This window comes from Pelophylax lessonae, assembly GCF_965119305.1.
Source record: "Pelophylax lessonae genome assembly, chromosome: 4".
Classification (NCBI taxonomy): domain Eukaryota; kingdom Metazoa; phylum Chordata; class Amphibia; order Anura; family Ranidae; genus Pelophylax; species Pelophylax lessonae.
This window is the reverse complement of record NC_138771.1, coordinates 295,042,822-295,063,544: the sequence shown is the minus strand read 5'-3', so window position 1 is coordinate 295,063,544 and position 20,723 is coordinate 295,042,822. Positions and strand designations below refer to the sequence as shown.

Below are 20,723 nucleotides of genomic sequence, written 5' to 3'. Positions count from 1 at the left end.
CCTTCACTGATGTGCATGGATAGGCCGCACTTATAGGCACTGGTAGGCTGCATTGATGGGCATTGATAGTTGGCACTGATGGGCACTGATAGGTGGTGCTAATGGGCACTGATGAGGCGGCACTGGTGGGCACTGATCAGGAGGCTCTGAAGAGGCTGCACTGATGGGTGGCACTGATGGACACTGTTAGGTGGCACTAATGGGCACTGATAGGATGGCACTGATTGGCACTGATATGCTGCACTAAGAGGCACTGAGAGGTGACACTGATAGGCAGCACTGATAGGCAGCACTGAATGGCACTGATATGTGGCACTGATGGCCACTGATAGGCAGAACTTATTGGCACTTATGGCCACTGATAGGTGGCACTGATGGCCACTGATAGGTGGCACTGATGGGTACTAATAGGCACTGATGGGCACTGATAGGCTAGCACTAAGAGGCACTGAGAGGTGACACTGATAGGCGGCACTGATATGCAGCACTGAATGGCACTGAAGGGCACTGATATGTGGCACAGATGGCCACCAATAGACGGCACTTATTGGCACTGATGGGCACTGATTGGCAGCACTGATGGGCACTGATAGATGGCACTGGTGGGCACTGATTAGCAGTACCGGTGGGCACTGGTAAGTGGCACTGGCGGGCACTGATTAGCAGCACTAGTGGGCACTGATTTGCAGCACTGGTGGGCACTGAGGGGACTGGTGTCCCTGTAACAGAAGCAAGTTAACGGCTTTCAGGGAGAGGGGAAAAAAAGCTGATAACCAGCTTCTGTTTACTTCTGTGATCAGCTTCTGTGATTGGCTGACAGCTGATCACATGGTAAAGGGCCACTTTGATTGGCCCTTTACTCCGATCGGCTGACTCCCGAGGACTTGGCGATCAGAGAGCGCGCCACCTGCACACCTCAGGGGGCACGTGGATGCCCTCCCAGCATGTTAAGCCCACACTGTAGCCATCTTTCAGCTATAGTTTGGGTGCCAATTGGTTAAGAGCAAGAGATAAAACAAACAAAGTGGGTATCATGAAAATAAAAAATATATTATTAACAATTGAGCCTGTGTTCTATAGAGGCTAATTCATTGTTTTATTTCATTACCTTGGTATAAAAAATGCTACAATTTTAAATGTGTCTAGGTTTTATAAATCAGTTCAACAAGTAGTTAATGTTGACTAGAGATAGCCCCTTTGACGGCATATAGTTTGTGTCTCACATATAGAACACCTCCTTAGCATGAAATGCAACATGCACATGCCGCATTAATGCTTTGCTTGCCAAATCTGCATGTCAGAATGCCAATTAGTGAAAAATCTATTCCTAGTCCCAGATGTTCTCAATGGAGCTGTATTTTGCTGCAAGATCTTCCTTGCTTATCTTGTCTTATTTTCCTGCTATACCCCACACTTGAAAAATCATTAATTTCTTCAGATCAATTACTAAGTATACCAACATCAGAATTTAATGTCTTTAATTATCATTATCGCACTAAATTTAAAGTGATCAACCCTAACTAGCTAATAAATAAATAGCTGTAAATAGCTGGTCCACTGCTTGCTATCAAACAACTTGCAGGGCTCAACCATACCCTTCATAGGAAACTCTTTTTTACCTTAGAGCAGCTTTGCAGTAGGCTAGATTGTAAAGTGGCATGTCTGTTCCCAATGCCAACCATCTATATGGTTGCGTAAAAAATAAATAAATAGGTATCACTCGCTTTTTTAATTAATATATTGCTTACTTAATTTTTTAATTACTATATTGATTCATTGTTTAATTACATAACGATTTAAATAAATACTTTATTGTGCAGACTTTGAATAATTATCAAACTTTAGAAATCTTTGTACTTAAAACAAACTTCGTAATATTAGAATGTCTTTTAGTCAACAGCAAATTAATGTACCACAGTCTTTACAAGCTTCATAAAAGTTCCATATTGTCTATAACGAATATTGTTGTTTTTGTAGCTTGACAAAATGTTTAACTACAAAATCGTATGCAGGATGCTTTCATGACCAATATACCTGATCTTCCCTTAAAAAATAATTAGATAAAAAAAGAAAAATCATTGTTACAGAGTCTCATACAATATTCATGAGCATAAACAAGTGCCTTTTTAATGACCTGACCTTGGAGCTGTTCTAGTAGAAATGAGATATATGTTTTTTTTTTTCTGAAAATGTCTGTGCAGCTTTGGTTTCCTGTGATAGCTGCAAAACTCATTTTGGGGGATTGACTAGGACAAATATGTATTTATGTCTCAAAGCAGCACATAAGTGGGAAAAAACAAACTGTGTTAAGCTGTTCATCATCCACTCATGGATATGTTGTTTGGTGATTATATCTTTAATTATGGACAGGTTTTTCCAAACGCTGCAGAGACAGATATATGTCACGTCAACATCTTACCTTGAATTAATCAAGACCTTTAAGAATCTCTTAGAACGTAAGAGGCTTGAGCTATTAACCAGCAAGAACAGATACCTCGTCGGGTTAGAGAAGTTGGATTTTGCTTCTTCACAAGTAAGTAAAAATATATCTGAAGCTGATCAAGGTAATGTCCTTCCTACTGTGTCTCCTGCACAAGTAGACATTAGATTTGCGGCTTTCAGAAAGCACTTTGTAAACAGGGGTGGAAATTAGCAGTAGCCTAGGGTTATAAAAAATTCAAAGCAGATGGGCCAAATTTCTCCTGTTTTTAATTAGATTATAATGTACTCTCATTAGTAAGCAAAGCAGCCAGGCTGGCACTGAAATCACAAGAGCAAAGCTTCTGCCATGTAGGGGAGGAATAAACTTCTGTGATGGCAGCACTTGTTGTGAAAGCAGCAGGATTCTCAGAGACTTTTTCTACTTTTGGTTACCATGCAGAATAAAAGTTTTCAGACCACATCAGCTAACACAGCGGAGAGAAACGGCACAGTCCCAAAATAGATCAGTGTGCATATCATTTGGTAGAAGCAACCATCTTATTAACGTGGAAAAAGTAAATATTTTCCTGAAATGAAAAAGGAAGATTATAAAATCCCTTTTTACTTGTTGATATCATTTTTGCTCATTAGTTACTACTTATTCTAGCATACCTTGGACACAGTAGCATAAAAAAGGGTTAGTGTTGAGACTGGGAAGCATGTGACCTTATGCTATAATCTCCTGTTCCTTCATGCTAGCATTATAATAATCCCAAAGGTTTCTCCTTCCTCCTGTAAGTATCACAGTATCTTTGATGTAATGAAAGCTCCTAAAGTGCTTATCTCTAAATACAGAGACTTTTAAGGCTGAGGAATAAAGGTAAATATATTGAGGGGTCCAAAGTTTCATTTTAAGCATACTGAGGGTAGAGAGTGCTAATGAGGGAGGGTGGTTCTGACCCCAACACACAGAAATGTTGCTATACCAACAAAATTGACAATTTGCATGGACCTATTACAGCATATATATTGCTGAAAGGTTCCCCATGCCAGAATATGGATTCATTATTTATTAAAGTGTATGTGTCAGCCAGGGTAGTGCAAAATGCTTAAAGGGGCATGTTAGTGTAGCACTGTCCCCACAGAAACTGCTGAGTAATATGTTGACGGGCTCCCCTGGTTACCAGCACACAGTTACCCTTGGATAAAGTCCCTCCTTACTCCTGATGGCTCGTCACACAGATGAACAATCTAGGGATTTTGTTTTTTTCTTAGTTGTTTATTTGTATTTGGGATGGGAGAAGGGAATAGTGGGATACTCCAACTGAACTATTCACATTAGTTGAGGAATTCTTGGTAATTAGGAACAGCCAGGCTGTTAATCCACATCGAAAAGTCAAAAAAAGGTGCGCAAATCAGTAAGTAGAAGCAGCACTAGAGAAATATGTAAATGAAGTGAAAGTGGATAGTAATGCGCTTCAATAGTAAACCAACAATATTAATGTGTAAAACAATCAAATCTTGTAGGTGCAAAAATAATGCACAAAATTGGAGGACTTCAGAATCATGTGTAAACAAAATACAGTTCATCAATTAAAGTCCATAATCAAACATGTGCAAATAATATGTTCAGTGGTGAGTCCACATTTAAGTGGTGACTGTGTTCAAATTTCAACGTAGTGAATGGCCTCTTACCATGTGTTAGACAAAACAGAGCCTCCAAATAAACTTGACAATGTGATAATAAAATAACGCCCAGTGGTAAAGATGGACTCTTACCAGAGATGATGGAGGTAAAAACTTCAAGCAAAGTAGGTAGATGATCCCATGTTAGCAGGACTGAAGAGGTGGAGCAATCTCCTTGAGGATCCTCCAGATCACATCCACCCACAGCATCCAGAAAAAAACTTGGTGCGGCTCAAGATGAAATGGCCCAAAGATGCATTCCCAAAAGAAAGAAAGGGACTAATAGTGCATTATCCTTTAAAACCAAATTTAATAAAGGCAAATACACTTACAGCAATCCAAGTTAAAAAGATGCAACAAGCTGAAGAACGTCACGGCCGTCTGCAGAATGGTATCGTGACAAAATGACAGCGCGACCAGCTCCTTCCGACGTGTTTCCACACAAGCGGTCGTCTACTGGGACTGGAGCACTTGCTGGCTGGACACCTAAACCTAAAAATAGTCCCTTATTATTTGTCAATCACAATGCTGCCACCTGATGAAAATAAAAAATCTGACCCAGCTCATCCCTACTGATCCCAAAGTTAACGCCAGCTGAATGACAGCTTCCCAACTTGTTATGAACTATATAAGAGAAGAGGCAGAGAAAGTGGTGTCACTGTGATGCAGTACAAGGCAATGCAAGCACCCGCAGCTTCCTTAGGAACCAGTGACAGCAGGAAACGGTCACATATAGAAGCAGTAGAAACACCACTGCTATACAGTATATGATGCATGGCTCCCACCAAGCAGGAGGTTGAATGAGCTAAAGATCAGGGGTTCAACCAAACCTAGGTTCAGACTGAACTCTTGACTAGAGTTGAGCGAACACCTGGATGTCCGGGTTCGGCGGGTTCGGCCAAACTTGAAAAAAAAGTCCGGGTTCGTGACACGAACTTAACCCGAAGTTTACCCCGATCCCGAACCCCATTGAAGTCAATGGTGACCTGAACTTTTGAGCACTAAAATGGCTCTAAAAAAAACATGGAAAGGGCTAGAGGACCCTCAACATTGGTAATAATTAAGTAATATAAAATAATTTTCCCCTTAAATTGGTGCTTTTTGAATAGCAGATTAGAACAGCAGTGTCTAAATGCTGTAATTCACAGTAAAATATGATGGAAAAAACGTTTTTTTTTTTTAAATCCAGATTAAGCAGACACATATGCACTGAGCTTGCATTACATGGCCGCTACACGCCGCACTCCGCCCACCTAACAGACTGATAAAAGTTTTTTTTTCTCCCTCCTCCTCACTGGGCTCAGGTCAGGGCAAAAAGATTGTGCCCTGCACCCCCACACAATAATATCGATGTAGATCGTTGTCTGATTAAAGAAGATTCTTCCTATTCTTTCCCTGAAAGCAATCTCCAGCCTGACCCTACAATAATCTCCTATCTCTCCCTCAGCAGCATCAGGAACCTCTACCTACAGTAGTTAGAGCAGAGTGACGTGCGGTGCTATGTGACTCCAGCTTATATAGAGGCTGGGTCACATGCTGCACTGGCCAATCACAGCCATGCCATTAGTAGGCATGGCTGTGATGGCTTCTAAGGGCACACTAGTTATATTTTGCGCTTCTTAGGGGTTGTCGCTCCTTTTGAGCTACTTCTCCTTCATCCCCATTTCTCTTTTCCTCCCCCTTTTTTCCTTCAAATTACCCCTTCCTCACTTTCTTTCTATTATTCTTTCCTTTTCTTTGTCTTCTTTTGCTTATTTTTAGTTCCTCTAGAGATATGCGCTCATCCCTTTTCCCCCATCCTATGGATTTTATGAGTCACGTTACATCTACTTAACACAGGTCCTGGACATTTTCACACCTGTTATTTTGCTATAATATTTCCAGATCTTTGTCAACCATTAAATCATTTCCTTTATTATATTATTGTCTCTATATGTGCTTTCATACAAACTTCTTTGAATTTTTACAGTTTTCTAAAAAAAATAATAAATGTATTGAAACATACTTAGTAATGTGTGACATGTGTGAAGACACAGGGAGTTGAGCAAGCACAGCATTAGGAAGGGAGATTGTGGAGGTCAGAGAAAGGAGCACAAGCATGGCTAGCCTGATGGGTATCTCTAAAGAGTATCACCCATGTGCTCGAGCGTGGATTGACAGCAGCCACTACCCAGGCTTTTACCTTGACAAGAGAGGGAACTGGCAAAGGGCTTGTCATGATTGATGCTGTACTTGTTCAGCCTTTTATTTGTGAGTGTAGGCTTTATATATTTTTAGCTTCTTCTTTTTTATTTTAATGCATAGAAGTATAATATACACAGCATTTCGTACCTATTTGCTAGATTGCATTACCCATTTAAATAAAGCCAGGAAAAATGTACAACAAAATGTTAGAATCACAAGTTGTAACAAGCAAATGCATTAAGTCATTAATGTTTAAAGAAATGCACTGCACCTTCATAGAAAAATGCTCTCTGAAATTGACAGGGTTTTTCCTGTCAAGGAAAACTGGCCACCTGTCCATCAAACTGGCTGAAACCAATCTTACTCAGAAGAAATAGCCTCAGTTTTTGACATGGTATTTCAATTATCCTTGAATTTTGAAATGTGTCCATGTCAATTTGCACTTGGTAGACATATTCATTGCTATCACACAAACATTTGCTTCTAATTCTGTCATTTCTACTGCAGATTTAAATACTGACACTGAATTGCATGAGCATGCTGCTTTATTAGTATGCTATGATAGTCTGTCCATACATATAAACAGCCAAAATACACAAATACATGTAAACATTACACAATAAATAAATTGTAAATAAACATTGTGATACTTTAGTGATTTTGAGTTGCATTGTAATACATATTTTAGGGAACACTGGTTTAATCAATACATCAGCATAGGTAAATGTTTTCAGACTTATTAAATATATAACTGTGTCCTCTAAAAAACAAAAAGTTGTTTAAGAAGATCAATCACAAGAAGAAAAAACCCTTGGTAAATCGCAAAGGAGTCCCTTTGCACACAGTGCTTGCCCCTTTTGACCACTTTCAACCTGGCCTAATACAATAATACAGCTGGGTGGGAGTACTGCTATCCTGGGTAAATGTCATATGGCATCCTCCCAGTTGCCTGCCTCGTGTGCACCCTAGGGGCCACACAGCAACAGGATCCATACCCTGCTGTGTCCAGTGGACACAGCAGAACACAGATCATTATACCTGGCTGCTTTGCACAGCTCTGGTACCATGTGATTGCTGTGACTAATCACAGCGATCACATGTCAGTTGTAAACAATGGCTTTCATTCATAGCCATTGTGTACTATTGCTGTGATCTCTGTGATTGGTCACATTGATCACATGATACAAGGCTAATCACAGCAGACCTGTACCATGTGATAGCTGTGGCCAACCGCATCTATCATAATTGTACACAATGGCACATTAATGATTGGCATTGACAAAGTAAAATGATTGCTAATACAGTGATCATCACTGAAAAAGGCAATCATAGTGCAAAAAAGAAAAGTCAAAGGTAAAAGTATGTAAAAAAATGTAAAAAAAAAAAAAAAACACATTGTTAAAAAAGGAAAAATAATAATTTCGATTTTTCTTTTACATACTGTCAGGAGTCTGTGGTAGTGAGCCCTTGTAGATTGCCACCTTAGGGTTCCCCAGGGCACAGAGTCTAAGTCCCAGCCTACTTCTTCAGCCCCTGATAGTAGGGATGGACTTGCAGGAACTGAAACCGGTTAGCGGTCCCCAGGTATGCTCAGCTGAGAATGCTGGGACTACTCGCGTGTGCAGAGTACAAGCAGCAGACAAAAGGAAATCCTGAAGACAAGCCGAGGTCAGGGCAGGTAGCAAACAAGCACAGCTAGTAAACGAAGGTGAGGTCGATACACGGGTAATCAGACACAGTATAGACAAGTGGCATGCAATGGGAGCTCAGAGAACTGTGAAGTTGCTAAGGCAATGTGGGTTACACTGTGCATGTCTTATATAGACAAGCAAACTAGGAAGCAGGCTAGGAAGTGATGGAGGGGAAGGAAATAAAAGCCCACAGAATAGCAGACGACACCCATAGGTGAGCACAGCCAAACCACACATGTGAAAGGAAGCAGGGTTGAAAAACACTGTAGCAACAAAGTAAGAATACATCAACAGGAACCGCAGGCTAACTTGTGACACATACTTTTACCAGCCAATGTCCCTATTCACCACCACACCAGTCACATGGTGATGCTATACTGCTCTAGTGACACTATGTAAAAAAGTAAAAATTGTGGAAAAAAAATTACAACTTCCAAAAAAACATATAATGCCTTTGACTAAATACATTTGGGTGTCTACTTTCTAATAAGGGGATATTTTGGGGGTGTTTGTACTGTCCTGGCATTTTAGGGCTTCAAGAAATTAGATGATGCATCAGTAGCAGAGAAATGTAGCAGAATGCATTTTGGCCTAAATGTATGAGGAACTACTTTTATTTTTTTGTAAAATTCGAAAACAGAAACTAATAAAAACTTTTTTTTTTGTCTATATAGCAAAACAAAAAGTGGTTATTAAATAACACCAAAAGAAAGCACTATCTATCTTTAAAATATGATTAATGTTTAATTTGGATACATTGTTGCAAGAGTAATTGGCATTCAAAGTGTGACAATGCTGAAATCTGAAAATTGGTCTGGGCAAGAAGGGGTTGAAAGGGCCTGGTATGGAAGGGGTTCAGTAGTAAATATTAACCACTTGAGGACCGCCCCATGCATATATACTGCGACAGGGTGGCCCTCCTCGGCTCGTGCTCTGGGTCTGGGGCACGCGCGCCGCTAGCCACCTACTTCCGCTGTGATTGGACACAGAGGGAGCCAATCAGTGGGTTCAGCAGACACGATAGCCCCCGGGACCCGCCGATCGTTCGGATACACGGCAGACTGCCATTCTGTCACAGAGGAAGATGGAGATCTTGTATTCCTTTTTTTCTTTTTTTTTTTTTTTATAAATCGTTTTATTGAGTTTAAAACATAGAAAACAGAAACATGTAACCATGCAGGAAAGCAAACATTTTGTCGTGATCAGATACGACTGCTGCAAGCGGAAAATTAGAATTCAACATATGACATTTGTGGTAAACACAACAATTAGCAAATAAGAAATAATGTGCAGGCATAGCAATGTAAAGAAAAACCTGTTTTGGAACACAAGAGCAATTGGGTTATAACTTTGAAATGCACAATATTGAACACCTAGCTAGATTCCCTAATTTATAGTTGACATTTGAGATTTTGGCTGTAATACCTAAGATTGACCACCGGAGGGAACTATTACTCTTAATTTTCAATTTACAATTTATGATTGTCCATGCTGGTATTAGGCCATCCTGTTGCCCCACGCTTGGGCACCCCACTTGGGATCTACAACTGTGCCCCAGCATGAGGCGAAGGATGATAAATCTAATCCTGTAAAAGACGTATGTTTGTTAAAGGGGGAGTGAGCACCTACTGTTCAAGCCAAACAGTCCAAGGTTTCCATAACTCTGTTGTATGAGTCACAGAATGATTTTTCATAGACAAGGTACGTTCATACGTGAAATGCGTGTTAGTGAGGTCAGTAACTCCCTGAATGTTCGGAGGGGGTTCCTGCTTCCATGCTCTTGTTATATTAAGCCTGGCAGCTAAGAGGATGTGCGTCATGGTGTGTGTTACGTGTTTAGGGAACTGTCCTATCCCCAAGGATAAGAGAGCAAGTCCAGGGTCTGGTGTAATACGTGTTTGTGAGATTTTAGATAGGAGTTCAAAAGTTGAAGTCCAGTAATCCTGTATATGTAGGCATTGCCAAAATACAGTGCCTTGCGAAAGTATTCGACCCCCTTGAACTTTGCGACCTTTTGCCACATTTCAGGCTTCAAACATAAAGATATAAAACTGTAATTTTTTGTGAAGAATCAACAACAAGTGAGACACAATCATGAAGTGGAACGAAATTTATTGGATATTTCAAACTTTGTTTAAAACTGAAAAATTATTCAGCCCCTTTACTTTCAGTGCAGCAAACTCTCTCCAGAAGTTCAGTGAGGATCTCTGAATGATCCAATGTTGACCTAAATGACTAATGATGATAAATAGAATCCACCTGTGTGTAATCAAGTCTCCGTATAAATGCACCTGAACTGTGATAGTCTCAGAGGTCCGTTTAAAGCGCAGAGAGCATCATGAAGAACAAGGAACACACCAGGCAGGTCCGAGATACTGTTGTTGAGAAGTTTAAAGCCAGATTTGGATACAAAAATATTTCCCAAGCTTTAAACATCCCAAGGAGCACTGTGAAAGTGATAATATTGAAATGGAAGGAGTTTCAGACCACTGCAAGTCTATGAAGACCTGGCCGTCCGTCTAAACTTTCAGCTCATACAAGGAGAAGACTGATCAGAGATGCAGCCAAGAGGCCCATGATCACTCTGGATGAACTGCAGAGATCTACAGCTGAGGTGGGAGACTCTGTCCATAGGACAACAATCAGTCGTATACTGCACAAATCTGGCCTTTATGGAAGAGTGGCAAGAAGAAAGCCATTTCTTAAAGATATCCATAAAAAGTGTAGTTTAAAGTTTGCCACAAGCCACCTGGGAGACACACCAAACATGTGGAAAAAGGTGCTCTGGTCAGATGAAACCAAAATCAAAATTTTTGGCAACAATGCAAAACGTTATGTTTGGCGTAAAAGCAACACAGCTCATCACCCTGAACACACCATCCCCACTGTCAAACTGTGGTGGCAGCATCATGGTTTGGGCCTGCTTTTCTTCAGCAGGGACAGGGAAGATGGCTAATATTGATGGGAAGATGGATGGAGCCAAATACAGGACCATTCTGGAAGAAAACCTGATGGAGTCTGCAAAAGCCCTGAGACTGGGACGGAGATTTATCTTCCAACAAGACAATGCTCCAAAACATAAAGCAAAATCTACAATGGAATGGTTCACAAATAAACATACCCAGGTGTTAAAATGGCCAAGTCAAAGTCCAGACCTGAATCCAATTGAGAATCTGTGGAAAGAACTGAAAACTGCTGTTCACAAACGCTCTCCATCCAACCTCACTGAGCTCGAGCTGTTTTGCAAGGAGGAATGGGCAAACATTTCAGTCTCTCGATGTGCAAAGCTGATAGAGACATACCCCAAGCGACTTACAACTGTAATCGCAGCAAAAGGTGGCGCTACAAAGTATTAACGTAAGGGGGCTGAATAATTTTGCACACCCAATTTTTCAGTTTTTTATTTGTTAAAAAAGTTTGAAATATCCAATAAATTTTGTTCCACTTCATGATTGTGTCCCACTTGTTGATTCTTCACAAAAAATTACAGTTTTATATCTTTATGTTTGAAGCCTGAAATGTGGCAAAAGGTCGCAAAGGTCAAGGGGGCCGAATACTTTCGCAAGGCACTGTATATGAAAGAGATCTCCTTTATTACCACAGAGTCTCCAGAACTTGCCATCATTATGTGCGTCAAATTTGTGTACTCTATTTGGTGTGAGATACCATCTAAGGGAGATTTTGATTGAAAATTCCCAGAGATTGGAGCAGCTAGTAGAAGAGTATATGGTGTGATATGTAAATAAAAGTGTACCGCGCTATGGATAAATAAATGCTGCTGTTCAAAAATTAGGTAAACCAAATTTCTCAATATAAAGTGATATTACACAGCGCAGAAAGGTTTGTGATAGAACAATAAAATACTAATAAATAATCACACCAAATAATTATAAATGATCATAAAGTGCAACGTGCAAACCATGTGCAAAAATTACTAGTAATTTTTGCACATGGTTTGCACGTTGCACTTTATGATCATTTATAATTATTTGGTGTGATTATTTATTAGTATTTTATTGTTATATCACAAACCTTTCTGCGCTGTGTACTGGCACTTTATATGTTGTGATATGCTTGGGTCCATTGTCTATCTGTATATTGTATTCTCAAGTCCTTTTCCCATTGGTGGTGGGGAGAGGTTTTGATAAAGATTGTTTTCTGTTGGAGGAGGTTATAAAAGGTGGTTATTCCCTTTCTTTGGGGAGTCTGCAATGTGAATAAGTATGTCCAGGCCTGTGTGTGGATAGTTGGTGGCCATAAGGGGAGGGAAGCCAAAAAATGACGTACTTGTACGTAGGTGAAGTATGTGATGTTGGGAAGGTTAAATTTAGTTTGTAGTGAATGGAATGGGATAAGTTTAGAATCGTGATAAAGGTCATTAATGGTCGTGATGCCTCGTTTGTGCCAATCCATGAAGTAGGAGTGGTCCACGAGTGTGTGAAGGGCTGTTATGGGAATTTTGAGTTCTGTCTCGTCAGGGAAGGATGGGCTTTGCTCAGATAATGCTTTCCAGGCCCTGGCCGTGGCAATCATAGTAGGGGGAAAATGGATGGGAATGCTCCCAAAGTAGTAGCTAATAACCAAGCCGATAAGTCGCATCTGTTACAATATGTGGATTCAATGGCGCTCCAGAGTGTGGATGGGGTAGGTTTAAGTCATTATCTTAGTTGGGTGAGAACTGATGCCAGATAGTAGTCATAAATGTCCACGTATCCAGCACCACCCATTTTGCGATGTTTGATCAACTTAACATGTGCACATCTAGATTTCTTGCCTTGCCATATAAATGTGGATAATAGAGATTGTAGCGATCTAAAGAATTGCTTTGGGATAGGGATTGGCAACGTTCTGAATAGATATAGCAGTTGCGGAAGGTACATCATTTTGAATGCTGCTAGTCTCCCTAGCCAGGAAAACTCAGAGGATGCCAGTTGCTTGAGGTCAGCTTGCAGTTTGGTGCGTGCCCATACATAATTGTATTTAAATGGCATTTTTGGAGATGCAGTCAATTGGATGCCTAAGTATGATAAACTGTGGTCGGCCCATGCATATGGGAACTGGTGTTGCAAGAGGTTGCTGGTAGTAGAGTCTACTCCGATGTCGAGTATGTGTGATTTAGTCTCGTTAACTTTGTACAGAAAAATATCACCAAACCACTTCAGGGTCCTCTGAATTTCCGGCAGGGAGCTAGTTGAATCAGTAATCATGAGAATAACACCATCTGCAAAGAGGCTAATTTTATGTTGATGTTCTGCTATGTTGATCCCTGATATTAAAGGGTTGGAGCGGATGTGTTCGGCGAGGGGTTCCATTACCATATTAAATATTATGGGGGATAAGGAGCACCCTTGCCCTGTTCCGTTTGTTATAGTAAACGTTGTTGAGAGTGCTTCCGTGGTGCAGACTTTCACAGATGGATCTGAATATAGTGCCATAATAGCATTATAGAGAATGCCCTGGAGCCCAAATTTATGAAGAACTGATGATAGAAAACCCCAGTGGACCCTATTGAACGCCTTCTCTGCATCCAACGAGAGGAGCAGAGAAGGCGTTCTGGTCGAGCCCACATAGTGAATGGCATTGATAACACGTCTGGTAGCGTCTGATGCTTGGCAGCCTTTTGTAAAGCCTGATTGGTCCTCATGTATAATTGTTGGGAGGACATCCACTAGTCTAGTAGCTATTAATTTAGCATAGAGTTTCACATCCATATTTAGAAGTGATATTGGCCTAAAGTTTTGGGGTTGGTTTTGTTCCTTCCCCGGTTTTGGCAATGTCACAATCATGGCACATAACATTTCCTTTGGAAAGGAGGAGGAGGTGGCAGCAGAGTTAAAGACCTTACTCAGTAGGGGTATTAGGGATTGGGAGAATTTCTTGTAATACTCAGCCGTGAAGCCGTCTGGACCTTGAGATTTTAGATTAGGGAATGGCATTAGCCATTTCTTGAGCGGTAAAGGGTTGGTTAAGGACCTCCAATCTGTGGAAAGGTATAGAGGGTAATTTGATGTGGTCAAGAAATTACTGAATTTCGGCGGGTGAGGGTTGGTGAGTTGCCGGGTCATCTTTGATGTTGTAGAGAGATTCGTAGTAGGAGCTAAATGCATCTGCTATGAGGTTGGGTTTAAGGAGCTTTTCTTTTGATTTGGGGTGGAATATATACGGGATCCTGGCCTTAAGTCTTTGGCCTTTGATGCGTAGGGCCATAGCTTTATTGGCTTTATTGTTAGTTGAGTATGTGATTGCTTTCCCTTTTTTTAAACTATCTCTGTATTTCTCCAGCAAGATAGCTCTGAGTTCCTGTCTCAATGCAAAAATGTGTGTGTGTAGAGATTTAGAGGGATTTTGTTGCTTTTGAGAGTCAAGGGAGGATAACTTTTTAGTGATGTCATCTATCTGCTGCGTCCTCCTCCTCCTTTCTCTAGCGCCTAATTGCATGAACACCCCTCTCAAGACAGCCTTATGAGCATTTCACACGACCACTGGATCAGAATCAGGTTGCAAGTTAGAGGATATATAATCATCTAGATGTTTTTGGACCTTACCCGCATATGCCGGGTTGGATATGAGGTGATTGTGTAATCGCCATACAAATGCGGAGTGGGCGGGTGGGCCAGAGGTTACCGTGATGCTTATTGGGGAGTGATCCGACCAAGTGGCCGTGTGGATCTCTGATGTGGTAATGCAGTCCAAGAGTTTTCTATCTGAAATGCATAAGTCAATATGCGAGTAAGTGCCGTAACGCGGGGAGAGGAAGGTGAAGTCTCTCTCTGATGCATGACAGCACCTCCACACGTCAAACAATTTGTTAGCCTAGAGGAATTGTGAAATGGAGGCATCAAGATGTTTAGGGAGGGCAGAAGAGTCCATGCCACTGTCCGGAGTCAGGTTAAAGTCTCCACATAATAGAAGATTACTGAACTGGAGAGCTTTCACCTTGCGTACAACTGCACCGTTGAATGCCATTTGTCGTTGGTTGGGTGCATACAGGTTTACAATAGTGTACAGCTTGTTATCAATGGAGCATTTTAGGATGATGTAACGGCCTTTGGGATCAAGAATATCCTCATGGTGTTGGAAGTTCAGAGAGTGTTTAATAGCTATTAGAACTCCTTTGCGTTTCTTCTTCCCCGATGCCTGGTAAATTGCTTATGGCTGCACTTTGGGGGTGAGCTGTGGGCAAAGTGGGTTTCCTGAACACATAAAATGTCTCCTTGGAGAGAGGTGGCAGTAGACCATAAGGAAGCTAGTTTAGCAGGGTGATTCAGTCCTCTTTCATTCGGGGAAATTATTTTAAAGGACATGTTGGTGTGTAAGGTGGTAGGGTAAGAGAAAAGTACTTACAAATTGTCTGAATTCCGCGTTCAAACTTCCCGAGTTCTACGAGAGTAGAAGCGGCCGTAGACCAAGGTGTAGCTGCTTCAATGGTGGCAGGTCTCCAGTGGTCAGCAGGGATCCGCAGTTCAAAGGATCGTGCTTGGCGCTCCTCAGAGAGGATAAAAAGGGATAAAGTAAAAAGCAAAAGAAAAAGAAGAAGAAAGAAAAGAAAAAAAGAAAATTATGCAAAAAAGACAAACAAGAATGCAAAGTGAGATATCGATGAACAGATACACCAACCTGTGTAGAACAATCAGCAAGGTGAATCCTATTGCAGGCTTGCTGATGGGTGAGTGGGGGTAATCCACTCTGAGTGGACAAGGAAGAGTAACAGATCTTTGAGAAAAAGGTAATAGTCCGGCTGGATCTCTGTAAGCTCTATGAGGGAAGTAAACTCAGATCAAGGATGACATTTTGGCCTTATAGGCTCTTGTTGTTGCATGGGACGAGGAGATGGGGACTTCCGAAGTGGATCTTGGAACCCTCAGGGGGGTTCAGGTATAATGCCCCATAAGTGGAGTAGTTTTATGCCAGCCTCAATGGTTGAGATCGTGTGAGGGATCCCGTTGTACGTGACCAGCAAGGTTGCGGGATGACGCCATTTATAAATGATCTTATGGTTTGATAAAGCTTTAGTTAATGATTTTAATTGCCTTCTCTGTTGCAATGTGTGTTTGGAAAGGTCAGCGAACAGTTGGATATCCGCATATGGAGCAGGCAGATTACCCAGGCGTCTGGACATTTGAAGGATTTTATCCTTGGCAGGGTAGAAGTGTATGCAGAGCAGCACATCCCTAGGAATGGAGTCCTCAAGATGCAATGGTTTAGGAAGCCTGTGGATCCTATCTATGGTCAGCTCAATAGGGGTTCATTCTGGTACTAGAGATGAGAACATGGTGGATGCAAATTGTTGTAATTCAGCAGGCTGAATAGATTCTGGAATGCCCCTCATTTTAATGTTTTTATGGCAACATTAATCTTCTAGATCTGCCAGCTTATTTTTGATCCAGGTTGAATCCTCTTTCTGTTCAGTGTAAGCATCCGCTAAATAATTCACTGTATCTGTACATTCCTCCATTTTATGTTACATGTAAGACACTCTAGTCCCCATTTGTTTCATGTCACAAGAAAATTTTTGTATTATAGAGGAAAGGTTTGCCATTAGGGAGGATTGTAAAGATACAAGCATGTCCTTCATAGTAGTATCAAGCACAGGCTGACCCGTGGTAGGAAAAGCTGATATAGAAGATTGCAGGAATGGCATGGAGTGTATAGAGTATAAATGATTACATTGGGGACGGCCTGCTCCGGTGTGTCCATCTGCATCCGCGTTTTTGCCGGGCTGCTTGATATCGGTGTAGAGGGGGCAGAATCAGGGGGGGAGGAAGGTGGTAATCCCCCTCTTTTGCTCTTTGATCCAAGTCCGGTAGGTCTGTGTAGGCCTCGATGTCGCTGCGGGCTGCAGGCGCTGCGGTGCCATCTTGGCTCCCTCCTGCCCGTGAGGCTGGCCTGGTGAAGAAGGCCGTGAGCTTCATAGGGCCCCTCTCTTCTTTTCTTTTGCGGGATGACATCTCCCCGTGATCTGGGAGACAAGTGGAGGCGATCGGGGGCGGTGATGAGGTAAGTGCTTCCCCGATGCTGTGGATTATTCCGGCCGGCTACAGAGAGCTCTCGGCTTAGGCTGCTATTCAGCTTGCGCGTAAGCCACGCCCCCTGAGATCTTGTATTTCTAAGCAGAAACATGTATCTCTGTCTTCCTCCATTTAGGCCACCTCAGACACAATAAAGTAATTACTCCCTAGGAGAACACTTAACCCTTTGATCGCCCCTGATGTTAACCCCTTCCCTGCCAGTGTCATTTATACAATGACAGTGCATTTTTTGTAGCACTGATTACTGTATTGGTGTCACTGGTCCCAAAAAAGTGTCGCTTAGTGTCAGATTTTTCAACCCCAATGTCGCAGTACTGTTAAAAACCACTGATCTCCACCATTACTAGTAAAACATTTTTTTAAGAAATTCCATAAATCTATCCCCTAATTTGTAGACACTGTAACTTTTGCGCCAAACAATCAATATACACTTCTTGAGTACAATTGATACATAAATTGATGAATACATTTGATTTTTTATATTTTTATTGGATATGTTTTATAGCATAATGTAAAAAAATATTGTCTTTTTTTTTCAAAATTGGTGATCTTTTTTGTTTATAGCGCAAAAAATAAAAACTGCAGACGTGATCAAATACAACCAAAACAAAGTTCTATTTTTGGGGGAAAAAAGGACATAAATTTTATTTAGGTACAGCGTCGCACGTCCACGCAATTGTCAGTTAAAGTAACCCAGTGCCGTATCACGAAAAATGGCCTGGCCATTAAGGGGGTAAAACCTTCTGGGGCTGAAGTGGGTAAATAAAATAAATCTTTCTTCATTGTCATTGCTGGCTGTAGCCTCACCCCCTGAAGCTTTAAGAACATGGGTGTTCCTATGAGGGGAGTTCCAGCCAGCCCTTTCGCCTCACCATTCCAGCCTGCTCTACAGGGCACAGACAGTGTAAACTGTCACCTTGTTGAGGTGAGGTGTAGTGCTGCACTGCCTCTTCTCACAATATGAAAGTGTGATGCAATAAATGAATACTGATTGCATGAATAAATAAAAGAATAAATAAAGCGTGGAGGGCGTAATAAATCTTAGCAAATGCTGAAATCGCTGATAAATAGTGCATGAATAAATATCAATAGAAGAAAAAGTGGTAGGCGTATCAATCATATAAAATGCTACAATCACTAATGATCAACCATGATGCAATACATTATAGATAGGAATAAATACGAAAAATAATCAATACGATAAAATGTGAATGTGCAAATAAGGTGCTGAAATAGTTTATCCAACGGTGCAAATTGTATGCTATCAATCGGTGACTTGTGCAAAGAAATGTACCATATATACAAAAAACAAAAACATATATTCACTGAAAAGATCACTATAAATATGCAAATGAAGTGCTGAAACAATTATTTCATAAGTGCAAAAGGTATGCTATCAATTAGTGGCTCATGAAATAGGATGTACCAAGTGATAGGTGAGTATGAGCCAAGATAGCTAATGCCTGAACAAATAGTGTACAACAGAATCAGATAAACAATTATATATATGGATGGGTATTTATATAATTATAAAGTGCTCAGTGTCCTTAAATCGTGACTGGGTGGACTTAAAGGTGATTTGACTCCCAGTGGTATCTTCGCATGCGGTTCTATAGTTGAGAGCGTATCCTAGTGCCAGGATACAGTATGGTCTAGTTTGTTTGTATCCAAGGCAAAACATGCAGCTCTGGGATTCTTACGCTACCAGGGTTGTAGAAGAAAGTGCAGGTGAAATGCAGTGGGGTGCCACCTAACTATGTGGTTGACCTCTCACCTGACACTTTCTTGTAAACAGCCTTTTGGGGGTATATAGAGGTCTCCAGGGGTCCTATGGATGGGGCCCTCGAGGTGTGCCTGGTATCTGCTACTCCTATGTATCTCTAACACTTTCTTGTATACAGCCTTTAGGGGAATACAGCTGTCTCCAGGGGTCCTGTGGATGGGGCTTATCGTGGTTTGCCTTGTGTCCACTACTCCTGTTATTCTTTTAGGGTAAGGGTACAAATACAAAGGCCTCTCACGGTGTAGTATTTCAATGGGTTTATTGAATAAAAAATGCAGAAAACTCCCATTTAAAACAGGGGTAAACAGCGCGGTGTGTCTCTCAATGTGTGCGTCTCTTCCGGGTATGTCACTTCCGGGTCTGCTCCGTACTGTCCTACGCGTTACGTTCGCCTTCTTATTTATTCTTTTATTTATTCATGCAATCAGTATTCATTTATTGCATCACACTTTCATATTGTGAGAAGAGGCAGTGCAGCACTACCCCTCACCTCAATAATTCTCCACTAAGTTTAAGGATAAACTTTCAGTGTTAGTCACAGCCTCACCACACCTACCTCTGTCTCACGTAATCATTTCGTACAACAGCGTGAGCGTCCCTTTCTTCATTATAACTGTCAACTTGTGTTGTGAATAGGGTTGCGCGAACCCGAACTGTAAAGAACCCGAACATTTTACTGTATGTTCGGAATCAAGTTCGGTGCTCGGCAATTTAATGGCGTGTTTAAAAAAGCTGCAGGGCAGCCAATCAACAAGTGTTTAACTTGTGTGCCCTTAGAAGCCATCACAGCCATGCCTACTAATGGCATGGCTGTGATTAGCCAGTGCAGCATGTGACCCAGCCTCTATATAAGCTGGATTCACGTAGCGCCGCACGTCACTCTCATCTATCTAGTGTAGGGAAAGGCTGCGGCTGCGGCTGCTGCTTTGAGGGAGAGAATAGGAGTGGACAGAATTAGAGTTGAGCGGACACCTGGATGCTTTATTCTTTAATCAGAACTAAGCGTGCGATCTACATAGATTTTGTTGTGTGAGTGCAGTGCACAATCTTTTTACCCTGTCCTGAGCCCAGTGACAGAGAAAAATTACTTTTATCCCTCTGTTAGTAAGTTGGGCGGTGGGCGGGCATTTTATGCAAGCTCAGTGCACCAGCACTGCATATGTGCTTTTGTGACATTTTTGACACCCTTTTTTGGCAATACCCTCCATCTGGGGCCTATGCCGCATTATTCAGTTTGCATTTTAAGCTATAAATATAGCTATAATTTTCTGGGTTTTTAAAAACACCCATTTTGGGCTAAAATCTACAATTTTTTAGCCCTTGCTGCATCTGTATGTGTATAATTCAAGCGTTATATACTGCTGTCAGATTGTGTTAGTAAAAAAACACCCTTTTTGGGCAAAATACACAATTTTACAGCCCTTGCTTGCTGCATCTGTAATAAAAACAAGCTTGAAATACTTCAATAATTTTCAGGCTTTGAAAAAACACCCATATTTGGCAATACCCTCCATCTGGGGCCCCTGCCGCATTAGTCAGTGTGCAATTTAAGCTACAAATACAGCTATCATTTTCTGTCTTTTAAAAAACACCAATTTTTGGGCAAAATACTTAATATTTCAGCCTTTTCGGCATCTGTCATTGTGAGATACATCCTTTACATACTGTTGTTCTATTCTGCTATTCAAAAAACACCCATAGGGGCAAAAATCTTAAATTGCAGCCTAGTTTGTTTCTGTACGTGTGAGATACACCCTTTAGATACTGTTGTTCTATTCTGCTATTCAAAAAACACCCATTTAGGGCAGGATCCTAAATTTGAAAAATATGAGGAGAATGTCAAATAAGGGACATGACCCCGGTCGTGGTGCTGCTGATGGAGCTCCTGTTGCAAGGAGAGGACATAGTAAATCTGTGCCAGCTACACGC

The 20,723-nt window shown here is 41.3% G+C and overlaps 1 protein-coding gene across 1 annotated transcript in view; it reads left to right on the top strand.

Annotated features, from left to right (window-relative positions):
* Positions 1-20,723, top strand: part of LOC309552619 (dynein axonemal heavy chain 3-like) — a 1,537,563-nt gene that overhangs the window by 915,858 nt on the left and 600,982 nt on the right. Inside the window, exon 35 of the mRNA XM_082253560.1 lies at positions 2,371-2,533. Within this exon, the coding sequence (XP_082109686.1) occupies positions 2,371-2,533 (163 nt within the window). The remainder of the gene's footprint in view (positions 1-2,370; positions 2,534-20,723) is intronic.